General features: G+C 41.1%; 1 protein-coding gene across 2 annotated transcripts in view; it reads right to left on the minus strand.

Moving 5' to 3' along the window:
- The window catches only part of aopep (aminopeptidase O (putative)), a 65,515-nt gene that overhangs the window by 19,979 nt on the left and 31,241 nt on the right, over nt 1-14,295 (minus strand). For both annotated transcript variants that reach the window (XM_063897981.1, XM_063897980.1), the window contains 2 exons: nt 12,764-12,826; nt 11,463-11,549 (listed from right to left, as the gene is read on the minus strand). In XM_063897981.1, coding sequence (XP_063754051.1) covers nt 11,463-11,549; nt 12,764-12,826 — 150 coding nt within the window. The remainder of the gene's footprint in view (nt 1-11,462; nt 11,550-12,763; nt 12,827-14,295) is intronic.

The following is a 14,295-nucleotide window of genomic DNA, read 5'->3' on the forward strand; positions in this document are numbered from 1 at the left end:
AGAGCTAGACTGGCTGGGGTAGTTTGAACATTACCACAATTAAAATATCACCAGAATCACTTTGTTTAAATATACACATTTATTGTGACTGATAGATTATTAGTGGCGCTTAAACTGACCTCAATATAAATCAACATTTTGATAGAACTATACAAACAGGTTTTTCCATACTCACTCCCCAAAACCTCCTTGTGTATGACATTAAAATTCATGGGGCTTGCAAAATCCAACCCCAAATTATTTTTTAGTTATGCATTTAACATAACTTGTCTAATTTGTATGGAACACCCAATCAACTATTATGATCATTTGCATTGTGTATTCATGTACATTTATGTTGCTGAGTGTTTTAAAGTAATGAATTTATTATGTACAACAATTAAAGTGGAATATATATTCGGTGCTGGTATTTTGACAATATAATTGATCAAGTCATTTTCCCCAGTCTTATTTCATGTTAAATGTAAATGTTTGTACCATGATAACTTAAAAGTTTTTTTTTTATCTCTGTGTGAGACCATAGACTGTATATATAGAGTCTATGTGTGAGACCTATTGAGCTAATTTTTGAGGGGGGTTAAGAACATTAGCAAGTTAAGCTTGGTTTGGTTTCCTACATACTACTACTAGTCATCTTGTTCTGTGTATTCAACAAAATGTTGATCAGAGTGCCATTTCACATCCATTCTTGTTGATGTTTTCCAAATTTCACTAGAGAGCATAGGACTGCCTATATCCTGCTTCAGTGGATTTTCCTTCTGGAATGAGTATCCCCGGGTGCTGTACAATAGCTGCCCACTGCTCCTAGTACTAGGATGGGTTAAATGCAGAGGACACATTTCACTGTGTGTGACCAATAAAGAGGGTTTCATCTTCAGATTCTTCTTCTTCATTTTTAGGAAAAACTGATCTTAATCCAAAGTCATCATTACCATTCACTCAGTCTATTATTTTGCAGATAACTGCAGACTCCCTGAACATGTAAGGTAGGGAAGTGTGAAATGTGACTTAGGCTGAAAATAGCAGAGTGCTAAGGTTTAATTTCCTCATGTCATTTGTTCTGGCCTGATCCTGAGAGGGTGAGAGCAGCCTAGGGGCCCTGGCTAAATTAAAAAAACAACTGTGGCTACCAGCCTAACTGCAGTTTCCTTTAAGTTGAGGATAAATATTATTGGTGTGTGCTGCTGTTGATTATAATAATAACACTAGGGTTAATAAGGCACGGAGACACACAGAAATCCCCCAAAATTGGTTAAATATTTGACAGCTCAGGCAATTGTTTGAAATGGTACCATGCCATTTTGAAGAGGTTAGGTCAATAAATGTCAAGACAAACTGAAGGCAAAATATATCTCTCAGGCGCACACACAAACACACACACACACACACACACACACACACACACACACACACACACACACACACACACACACACACACACACACACACACACACACACACACACACACACACACACACACACACACACACACACACACACACACACACACCTAGGATTTGTCCATTCAAACCGGATTTAGCTGGATGAAAACAATATTAGGGCTAAAACACAAACATGCACCAGTGATGACCTCAAGTGCAGAGTGATAGCATCTAGGTTTGTTGAAAGATATTCTTAAGAAACAGAGGTAGCAATAAGGAGTAGGAGCTGGGATGGGAAGAATCTGACAGGCAGAGTCAAACAAGAAACGGGAGTATCAACAAAAAGGAAAGAGGAGCCAGTGAGAGGCTAGCATAGCCACCAAGAGAAAGGTCATGTTCAGGAAGAGACTCAGAGTGTGTTGTTCATCATGTGTGTTGTTGGTATTGGTGTCTTTGCGTGTGTGAGCAGTGAACAGTATGTGCGTTGTCTCCTGTGTGAACTCCCAGCTGGATGGGTTTAGGCAGTTTGAGCCGACAGAGGTATGTGGGATGGACTGAGCCCAGATATGTGCTGCACAGACAGACACGCACACACAGCTGTGGAGTCATGAAGCACCACAGAGCCACACAAAAACCACACAAACACACACAGATAGATAGAAAAAAGAGGTAGATATTAGAGACTGACAGAAGACACAACAGAAACAGGAGAGAGATGGAGTAAGAGACAGACATCCAACAAAAAAAAAGTTTGAGAGAAATTCAAAACGTGTTTGCTTTGCATTAAAACCCCAGGAAGACAATCTGTCTTTTTCCTATGATAAGACCTCATCCAGCTTATGATATCCAAGCCTGGGGAACGTGGAGCTGTCGCCTTCAGTATGTCTGTTGGCAACAGCTAAACAGCTTCTATGTGTCTGAAAAGATAACTCCAGAGTTTTGGAAATATTTACACAACAGTACGATGTTGTCATCCCTTGGCTTTGTGAATGTCAGTATACACAGCTTCATTGTTCAGACAAAGGACATTTGCCTCTAATTTACAGAAATGTATTCAATGTAACAGGAACTTTATAGGCTCAGGAAAACTAAGAATTTGTGATGCTTCTGTAATGTTTAGTAGTAACAACATTTCTTGAGCTGAAAACAAATAGCAAGCAAGATCGATCATTTATTATCCATTTAGGTCATTTGTGAAGAAGACATGCCAAATGTTTCCTTGTTATTGTTTATAATTTAAGATATTTTAATGGAACTATTATTGAAATAGTACAAGTCTTGGGAGTATTTGCATTTTCGGGTGACCTTCTATTTTGAAACCACCTATTCTTCCAGAATTTGGTATTGGCTTAACAGTAGCAGAGCATAAGTGATCATATCGTATAAATACAACTGTGACCTCTGAAATAAAAAAAATAAGACCATAAGTCATGCAGCCTCTGTGAAGACCAGATCCCCCTAAACACTGTCAGATCTTTTAGACACTTACTTATTGGTTTCATGTGCAGGGATTTATGTAATCTTCAGTGTCTATCCTTGTAATATACAGCTGACATTACTTTGCATGCATGCATGTGTGTGTGTGTGTGTGTGTGTGTGTGTGTGTGTGTGTGTGTGTGTGTGTGTGTGTGTGTGTGGACAAGGCTAATTGCGTCAGGGCTGTCTGAGGGTGCTGTCGGCTCCCAAGTCATTACCAGGAAAGACAGATGTTTTAGCACTCAGCACGCCACTTTCACTCTCACACACACACACACACACACACACACACACACACACACACACACACACACACACACACACACACACACACACACACACACACACACACACACACACACACACACACACACACACACACACACACACACACACACACACACACCATGACGTACTGTACCTATGAAAGCTATAAGGTGACGCCTAAATCTGGTTTTATGTGAAAAGCATTGATTCATTTCCAGCCACTAAAATGCCAGGTCCACTTTACAGCAATATTGAACATGATTCTTCAGTATAGCGAATATCTGGCCAAAGCATCACTAGGTTTAACACCATGACCTCCATGCTAAAGTGTGTTTTTATAGCACAGTATTATACTCAATGTCTAAATTTGACTCCAAAATGAACAACGTGTATTTTTGTGCTTGTTTTGTACACATTGTGGCAGCCACATTCAGCAGGCGGCGTTTTCTCTCTGCCCTGATGTGTTTTCCATGTGTGCTGGAAAGACAAACACAGCTGCACTTTAATGACACTCAAAGGCTTCTGGGATTCCGAATATATGTGTGTGTGTATGTGTGTGTGTGTGTGTGTGTGTGTGTGTGTGTGTTCTTATTGACCACTTCAGTGAAAAGCTTGTTGATACTACTCTTGCTCTATATGACTTCCAGCTTCCATCTACCCCATAAGCTGTGTGTGTGGTTTTGCGTGTGTGCGTTAGTGTGTGTGTGCGTGCGCATGGGTGTGTCTTTCAATGGTATTTTAGAACAGCTATGCTTCTCAGCATCGTCAATCCTGAAAGTTCATCTCTTTACAACCCCGTTTCTTTAACTGTATACTCCCCTATTCATAACACATTTACATAACTCACACACACACACACACACACACACACACACACACACACACACACACACACACACACACACACACACACACACACACACACACACACACACACACACACACACACACACACACACACACACACACACATGCAGGCGGACTGTGGGGAGTCCCTGGACGAGATGAGACAGGCAGTGAGCTTCAAATGACCCTGAGAACAGAAGTGCTGCTGAGTGATAAATGAGACAAATGCAGGCTGCACTCTTTCCCTTTTACTTTCTTTCTGTCCTGCTTTCTCCCATTAACACAACACGAATGGAGCCATCTCCTCTCTCTCCTCCTCTCCCATATCTACAAATGAATCGCCCCATCTCCAACGCTTGCACCCCTGATATCTTTCTCTGAGATTTTTACTAGAAATTAAAAGGGAAAACAGCTCAGATTTGATCAACTTTGGATAACATAAAAACACTTTGGAGCTCAAATATCCTGATTTGTATTATTTGTTTGTATTGTAAAAATGTTTTGAGATGGAATTGAACACTTTTACAGACAGTGGATTTTACTTTCAGTCAGTGTATACAATAATATCCTTCCATACTACGGCATGACTTTTACAAGTTAAACTCTGGGGAAATATATATAGTGAAAGCATTACCAGTTACCAGTGCAATAAAGCATGTGCACACACAGCTGTGTATACGTTCTGTGGAAGTAGTCTTCAGATTTATAGCTTTATACATGTGCTTTGTCACAAAACTAAAAAACACGCAGACCCCAACATTTTTTTAAACAGGGACACAAGTGGACTGGAAAGTTGAATTGACAGGTAACGCTGGATCGCCTATTGACTAAAAGTCTTTGTGAGTGAAGAGTGAATCAAACAGCAATTGTGTGCAAAAATAACAAAGCCAGTAGGATGTTTTTATTGATTGTTTTTAACTCCAGCTCTGGTGTTTCTTAAAGATGTTCTGGACTCAATCTCTCTCTCCTGCGATTCGATTCTCTTACTCCTTCAATATCTCTCACTGTGGTCATGAGTTCAGCCTTGAGGAAATGTTAATCTAGTGTATTTAAAGGAGGCCATACATTCTCTTGTACTACAGTATATGTGTGTACTTTTGTGTCCTTTGGTGTCGTGCATATACAGCAGGTAAGTAGATAACAGTATGACTCTGCTGCCATCTGATCAATCTCATGAAATACTGTCTCCTAACTGTCTACAAACCATTGTCAAGTCAAAGTCAAAGTCCACTTTATTGTCAAAGTTTCCACATGTGTTATACATACAGAAAATTGAAATACCGTTTCTGGCAGTCCCACAGTGCAAATATAAACAAGAACATATAACATAAAAAGATAAGAGCGTAGAAAAAAAGGGGGGGGGGAGAAAAAAAAAAACCTAAGTAATATATACATATGTTCGACACAATCAACACAGTTTGACGGTAGTGCAAGTAGTTCTTTAGTGCAAAAAAATACTTTGTGCAAAGTACATTTTCAGTAGCAGCGGAGAATAGAAAGTGACTGGTGCTGGATGAGGGAAGGATGTGTGAGGGAGGGGGATTAATGTCCTGGAAGCATGGAACCATTCAGGAAGCAGTTGAAACTCAAAGAGAAGCTTAATAAAGGTGGAACATAGCTTATAAGCTATGATTGCTTCCTCTTGTGTCTATAATTATATTTTTTAGTAACTATAAGACCATGATCATAGACGACAAACACAAAGAAATGCATCCTCAAGTTCATTTTCCTATGTGCATGTGCATGGCGGCCGTTGCTGCACAAATCCACCGGTTTATTTGGCAACCCACTACTTGTGAACAACACCTCAGCCCTCAGCCTCACCGCATGAAATCTCTATCAATGGAGTTCACACCACCAAAGCAGTCCAGAAAGATCTTACAATATGGGTTAAAATGAGTCCAGAGAACTGATGCATCGCTCTTTGCTTGAAATGTCATCTGAAACCTGTCTTCTATGAAAGATCCAAATAAGAAGCTAGACGCATCAGACAGTACAGCAAACCCTCCATCACAATGAATGAATTGGAGCCATAAAAGTGATACATATAGCCACATAATAAACTCCCTGTGACAGCTTGTCAAACTGCCACTATTCTATTAAAGCTACAGGATGGATTCTGTTGCATGACGTCTGCATGTGTTGCCATATGTATGCAGAGCTCAAGTTTTACTTTCCTGTGAAGACAAGTAAGAGGTTGTGGCTCACTATAGTGGACTGAGTGTCTGAGCAGCCCTTAGCTGATTCCCAGTTGGTCTGATAATGGAGAAACACACGCACACGAAGGCACACACACATGCACGCACGCCAACCATTTCCCTTCCTGATGTGATGAAGTCTGGCCGGAAACAGTCATTTCCCTGAATGTTCCCATCTCTCCTCCGGCACCCTCCCTCATCCCTGATTCATTGCCAATAAATCACGGGAAGAGAGAGAGATACAGCAAGAGGGAGAAAGAAGGAGAGAGAGGCAGAGTGAGAAGCAGAGGGATAGAAACAGAAAGAGAAACAGGGAAAGTAAGGAAATGTGCACGAGAGAGTAGGGGAGAAAGAAGTGGAGACGTCTTTATAAACCAAGAGACAGCACTGGAGATAGGAAAACAAGAGATGAAGGAAAAACAGATGTCTTCTCGTCAACGCTGCTCAGGGGTGGAGTTCGCATTTCCAAATATGACTAAGTATACTTCGAAGGGGTGAGGAAACAACAGCAACAACAATACAAATACCATAAAACAAAATGAACACATATTCTTTATTTCATGGGAACTGACTAAATAAACTAAATTATAGAAGATGCATATTACCCAAGAAAAAAAGACAAGGGTGTTGGGTAATATGCCACTGAAGCTTTCTTATAACGGCCACTGATTTATTATACTTGTGCACACACATTTTAAATCTATACTGGCCAAACATGTTTTAAGATTAAAGCCAGTGAATCTTTTTCACAAACTAGTATAGACTAAAATAATTTCAAAATTGCCTTTTCCCAATCCTCCACCTAAATCTTTATGCTTTATGTATGTTTGCCACCTGCCAAACCCCATCAAACTGTAAAGGCTTTTTGATCGAGCCCTCCTGCTGTTTACCCTCCCACAGGTTCTCCAGTCACTACCCCCTCTTTTGAACCACCAACATCGCATATCAGCACCACACAAGGGATTTCAGTTACCACTTGAGCTCCGTTTATTTCTCTGTGTTCACATTATTTCCTTAAATATAGCTTGTACCTGTGTTATGTAAACTCTAAGGTATTTACTGTAGTTAAAGGGCAGTAAAGTAATGCAACTTGAATTGAGAAAACAAAAATCAAGGTCCACTTCCCTTCATTTCCATTTCGATGAGTGGTGAAACACCTTCAATAACTTAAAGCAAGTGAATTTGCTATTGACTTAGAACTTCTAAATAGGCCTTGATTAAAGTTTTTCACAGTTTGTGAAATCTGAGGTACAACTCAATCTTTTTAAAATACTCAAGAAGATCATGAGCAGGTATAAGAGGGGAATAAACAGGCTGCTTTCAATAAAACATGTGTCTCCCACTCAAAATAAAAAATCAACTGACAACACTGTTGAGTTAGAAGACCGGCTGTTCTTCTCAACCTGTTGTTGAAATGTACGCAGCCACAAACATAAACCCGGTGGTACGTGTTTCCACAGTAACCCATAGCATCGACCAGGAGGGTGCAGATTGCCATGTAGGCGCAAATGAGGTGACACAGTGACACTGATCAGATGGAAGCTGACTCATGATCCACCTATTCTGCTGCATCTCTGATCGTGAAAGATGTCCCTGCTCTGACATAAATATACTCCCTAAATCATGGGCCAAACTGCACAATTGGTACAGAAATTAAGTGTCTATGGTCACATGAAACAGTTTTAGCCTGTAGTACAATACAATGGTAGAAGTTGTTTGCTGTGCTTTGAATTATACAAATACAAATAGGCAAACCCTTGTAAATAACATGTTGATGTATCCTTGGACAAGATACTTAACCCCGAGTTGCTCCCGATGGCATGGCCAACGGTGTGTGAATGTGTATGAATGTTAGCTTCCCTAGAGCAAGTAGGATTGCTCTGTATGAATGAGGTGTGAATGGGTGAATTATTTGTAGCATGTAAAAAGACTTTAAGGGGTCATAAAGACCTGATAAAGAGTTGTATAAGTACAGTCCATTCACCATTGACTATTTGTAAATACACATGTTTTGTGTGGTTCTCTGATCCACAAAAAATGAATGTGGTTGACATGATCATTGTGTAGACTTACACTTAGAGAGGTTAGTTAAAAACAGTGTGGGGCAGAGCAATTTCTGCAGGAATGACAAGAACTCAGAATTACACGATAGCCTAGATATGTTTATCCAGGAAGAGCTACATTAACACTCTCTATTTACACAGAACCTTATCACATCTACAAAGTGCCAAAGGCAGTGGGAAAATATATTGTATTTTAATGCAGAAGTGTAAAATAGGTCTACATAAATATTGGCCCTTTAATCCAGTAACTTTAAATCAAGTACAAATCTATTTTAAATGTTGCCGATAATGTGTAAGTGTTAAAATAATGTTATTTAGGAATAGCTGCATGTGTCAGGCATTAAGCCCAGTCTGAAGGCTAGTTGATTTATGAAGTCTGAGAGTATTGAACATACTACTGTAAGCCTTCTGAGGTTTTATAAAAGGTTTAGGTTTTTTATACCTATTGATCATCTTTGAGGAATTTTACCTTGGAGTCCAGTTGATCAATATGTTCCCCAGATCAATGAAGACTTACAAAGGGCCTCTTTAAAAAACAGCAGAGGAGCCTGTTGTTGCCAGAAAAGTTGGCCATGGTCTCCTGCTATTCACATCCTACCCTACAGGGTTTCCTGTCCTGATCGGTAGGGGCAGGCGAAGCCTCTCATTACGGAGACCGCAGATGAAAATGAGAGCAAAATGAGGCCCATTACCACAAGGGCGTGACTAATATCCCTCTACAGACATCTCCGCACACACTGGACACACGCACGCTTATAACATCACAGACATTTACAAAAGAAAAGTCCGACGCTAGCATGTAGATGCATGTTAATCAATAGCGTATCACAGAAACAAAGACGACGGGAAGTTGTTGATAAACTTTGGCTCTATTAACCAGATCTCAGGGCTGCTCTGTGGGGGGAGTCTGGCGCAATCCACTTTGTGCACCTAAAGGTTTGTGACTTTGTGTGTGTAAATTCCCTAATCATCCATGCTGTCATTAGTGCTAAATGTAACCCTGGCGCAGCCCAAATCTCCTACCTTCATTATTCCTCCATCGCCTTCTTTCCTCTCTTCCTAACTGCTATTACATCATCTGGCCAATCCAGTAATATTTCATCTCTCGTGTGCTTCTTTCATCTTGTCAAATATCCACTCTGCTTTTCATATCCTTGAATGCCCAAGCAGATTCATTTCATTACTGGAAATCATAATTATCAACCACTAACCCACCACTAGTCTTGCTCTTGCCCCGGACATCAGCTCCTAAAATCCTTTCTTACCAAGTTCTGTTCTCAGGGTTGCTATACTTCTCTACCTCCTTTTCATCCTCTCTTTCTATTCTGTCATTTCATCACCTATTTTACTTGAATCCTCTGCTAACTCCTTTCCCTTTCAATCTAACTGCTATATTTCGTGGTTTAAAACCATGTTTCCTTCCCAATTTGAATAACACTAAAAGACAACCACAAGGGATACATAATGCCAAGCGGTTGCATCAAGTGCTGTTTTTCATATCTTATTCTCGTTGCTATATGCTCAAGTTCCCAAATTTGTCTTCCTTGTCTACTTTCCTGTCATGGTTTTTAAGTCTCAAGCCCCTAATTCTTCTTTCCTCTTTTGCGATCGGGTCTGCTGCATGAGTTATAGCCTAGTAACAGGCTCGTATACGTGGGGAAGAGAAAGGGAGGAGAGGTAGATGAAAAGCGAGTAGAAATTGGGCTGTTTGAAGTACATGAAGGAGTAATATAAAATACACCTGGTCCATCCACGGGGCACTCTCTGTACACCGCAACAAAGGGAAGGGAGGGAGACGTAGCGGAGGAGAGAGGGCCGGGCCGCAGGGGGAGAGAGGTGCATGGAAAGGGGGGAGGGTTCACTTCATGTTTCCTTTCAGGATGGCTTTTATGGTGTAACTTCAAACGCTGACCTCCCACATCCCCGCCCCTACATCCCCCCTCTCCTCGCTCCATCCGTCCGTCCATTCATCCATCCCTCTTCTTTCTCACTTTTTTGTATGACCAAGTGGACAGTAATTGGCTATTCTTTCATGAGGCTGATTTCAGCACTCTGCCCCCAAGAGGAAGAGGCCCTTTAGCTGCCCCTTAGAAGTAAGTGTATTTGTGAGCATGTGTGTACATTAACAAAATGCCAGACGGTAGGTATCAGGTGGTTAAAGGGGCTGCACTGGCTGCTGACTCTACAGGCATTCCATTCAGCGTGCACCCCAAATTACAACACAGGAATTGGGAGGTAATACGATCCAGAAAAATCATGTTCCAACACAAGGTTTTTGTGAAATACCCTCTGGATTTTAGGCAAGACTTGAAAATAACTTTGCTAATGAATTAAACATAACTTTAAATCTGCGATATAAAGTGTTGAACGGACATCTATACGCCTAAAAAGTAAATGGATATGTACAATATTCTGACTGACTGTTTGAAAGAATATATATATACTTTTTTTTACAAATTTTTATTCAAAGACACTCAGGGGCACTAACTTATTCATGCAGTAAAATGCACTGCACAAAAAAAATGTGTTTCGTACAGTCTACAAAATCTGAGCATATTAAGAGTGATATATAAAAGCTGCTCTACTCTAGCTAATGACTTCTGGCCCTCAGTGGCTTATAGATCAGTGTGCGTTCATTAATGATGCAGGCGTGTGTGCAAGAGTGTGTGTCAATTAGTGGGTGGGGGGGATTAGCCATCCCTAGAGAGAACTAATTAACACTACACACATGGGCAAAACCATCTTTTTGGGATATTTTTTTATGGAACTCATTTTATTTGAAGGAAACAGCGTGAACTTAGAGGAAGTATCGAAAGATAAAAATGGATGCAGTTCAAGGCCAAATTTAAAACCACACTGTTGAGGCCGAATGGTCCCCACCTTTTCCAGACAAACATAAACACCATCCCACACAATGGCCATGACCACACACACAGAAAAAGCAGAGGGTATGTGATATATACAAGCTCTTAAAAGGTTAAATACGTGAGTGACACAACATAAACACAGACTTAAATGAATAGGGTAGCCTGTCCTCGCAGACACAACACATAAACAGAATTGGGAGATGATTATGTTTTAATGATAGTGCTGTACAGCTCTTAAAAAATCCCAGCTAATTTAAAAATAAGCCAAAAGCCAGATGGGAAGCTAAAGTTTTTCCAAAGGGAAGGGAACAAGCAAAGCTGAGGAAAGGGTGATAGAGGTATTAAAGTAGAGTGCCTCCTACCTCTTTGTAGTTCACCTTGGGCTCTATTCTCTTCCGCTTTCTGCCCTTCCCCTGATGGCTCTGACTGAGGAGAATCCATTTTACAACCTGCGGAAGGAGTACGGGTGTGTGTGGAGGGGCGAAGGGGGGAGGTAAGGTAGTGAAGGCGGGAAAAGGAAGACAGGGTAGAGAGAGACAACACAGTGATTTTGAGCAAGAGGGGATGAGTGTGAAGGTGAAATGATAAAAAAGGGGACATGAGAGAAGTAATCAGAAAGGTGTAATGATGACACAGAGGGAGAGAGAGAGAGGGGAGAGAAGGGACAGGGTGTCAGAGAGCAGAAAGTAAATATAAACAGACTTAATGCACACTTTCCATATGTCATGTTGAAAATCATATATTAATATACATATATCTACTCTGAGTGAGCCACTGGCAGGCAAGCCTTGAAATGAACAGCAGTCCAAAGGGTCCGTCTCTCCCTCTCTCAACACACACGCACTTTAATTCCAACCTTTCAGCGCTCAATTGTGCTCCATATATAACCACACAAACGGCCGGCTGGGACAAAAGAGTAATAGTGAAAGTATGTAACTGTGACGGAGCCTGGAGTGGAGCAACTCCCTACACAATAGATCTCCATTAAACAGACAATCAAGGCCAAACTCTATAACCTCTCCCCCGCTTCAGTTTGTATCTCTGAGTAACACAGTTTGAACTGATAAAAAAGTAAAGTTTTGGCACACAAGTCATTACTAAGTTGCAAAAGTCTTCAATCATTCTTGGACTTTTAAGTCATTTAGAATACATTTGACAAATATAGTTTTCATGTCTGATTTTATTTTACTTTAACAGACAAATTAATGGGGGAATTGGATAAGAAAGGCAAAACAATTAAGAAAAGCCTGGGATCTCTATTGGAAATCTGATAGCCAGCACAGAATGACACGCAACAGATGTAGAGCGTTGTGTGCCGCACTTCACTCAGGGACAGACAGAGGGAGAGATGGTAACAGGGAGCAAATAAGCAAAGGAGAGGTAGATGAAGTGCAACAGAGGTAAAGATAAGAGATGGTATCAAACATTGTGAAACCGAGTGTATAAATGAGACAGGGGAGGAAAAAGAGAGATGACAGCACAGAGAAATACTGGCAGAATATTTGAGTGAAGGAAAAGAGATGAGGGTCAGCAGACAATCATATCAAGCAATCCAAGCTGCTCTACTTCAAATTTGAGAGCTGACCCCGAGTCTGTCTGCCACTCCCTGGAGACCAGAACAAGAAACTGGGAAAGAGAGAAGAGAGGGAGATAGAGTGCTTACCTCTGCTTTGACTTCTTCCACCAGTCTTGCCTGTGACCACACGGCGCTTCTTTCATACAGCCACTGAACGGAGAGAAGAAGGGAAAGCTGTGAGCCGGGGGCAAGTGATCGGGACCGAGTGGAATGCTTTGCAGAGGCACAGTGAGAGAGAGAGAGAGAGAGAGAGAGAGAGAGAGAGAGAGAGAGAGAGAAAGGGGGAGAGGGAGAAAGAGAGAGAGACCAAGCAAAGCAGGAAGGGGAGGGAGAGGTGGGAGGAGAGGGAGGAGGTAGGAGTGCGATCACTTGTTCCTCTAGTGGAAACTCGCCAATTGACTTCAGAGGATGAGAGAAAGGAGAAGGAGAAAAATAAAAAAAGACGAGAAGGAGGACGGAAAAAACCATGTCAATACCAACAGGACGGACTGTTACCTCCTCTACACATCCAGTCCTCCTCCATGCAAACACACACCTACGCACAGAGCCGCTACACAGCACAAACACACAGCACTAACTCTCTAACCTTATTAAGGCTTTCAGCTGCTCGACTGATGCTGATGACAGTGAGGGGTTGTGTGTGAGAGTGGGGTTATGCTAGTGCATGTGTGTGGTGGGAAAATAAGAAGAAAGACAGGTAGTGCATGGAAGCAAGGTGTTAGTAATGTCTCTAACAAACACACATACACACAAACAAGAGAGTTGCAGCATAATATTCATCCTATCTAGGATAGACACACATATGCCCCCGCACACACATTCAGCTGTTACTGCTGTTACCATAGCCACACACAAAGTTCAATACAATAACTGCATGCCTGAGTACTCTTCTGTGTGTATTATACAAGTACACCGGCAGAAATAGCATGAAGGTGTGTGTGTGGAAGCCAAGGAGATGGGGAGAGAGAGGCAGACACACAGGGGTACAGAGAGAGGGAGGTGTTCGAGCGGGCTATATAGAAGGTAGTGAGTGTTGAAGCATCAAATTGGCATTGTGTAACAGGATACCACACATGGCTCTTTAGCTGCCTAGATCCCCACCACCATTCCCTGAATAGCAAGGCTTTTGTCTACTCTCTGAATCTCTCTTCATCCTGCCCCCCGTCTGTGTAGTGTCTCCAGTGAATCAATATCAGGTTGCATGTTCAGAAGTTACACCTCTAATTCATAAACACGCACGATAGGCATGCCCTATTTCTTCCTGAGATCAATCAAATACAATGGCAAACAATACCAGAATATTTTGGTACCTATACCTTACTTTGTTGAGTATAGACAAACTATGAAACTAAGACAAAGAATTTGGTGAAAAAAGAGCCAGATCTATATTTCAACAAAGAAAGTTTGAGCTCTCATAATTGGCACATTTTCTTTGTTAAATTGGGTAGTTTAAATTCATTTTAAAGCTGCACAGGCTTGTTACCTTGAAGTAAATCCAAATCAAATTTCTGCCTTGAAGAACTGTTAATATTTAATGCTAGGGAAAGAAGTTTAAATTACTCTGTTATATCTGCTGCTGTAATAATTGGTTAAAAAATAAGGTTTTAGTCATGAACCAT

The sequence above is a fragment of the Eleginops maclovinus genome, chromosome 12, assembly GCF_036324505.1.
Source record: "Eleginops maclovinus isolate JMC-PN-2008 ecotype Puerto Natales chromosome 12, JC_Emac_rtc_rv5, whole genome shotgun sequence".
NCBI classification, from domain to species: Eukaryota; Metazoa; Chordata; class Actinopteri; order Perciformes; family Eleginopidae; genus Eleginops; species Eleginops maclovinus.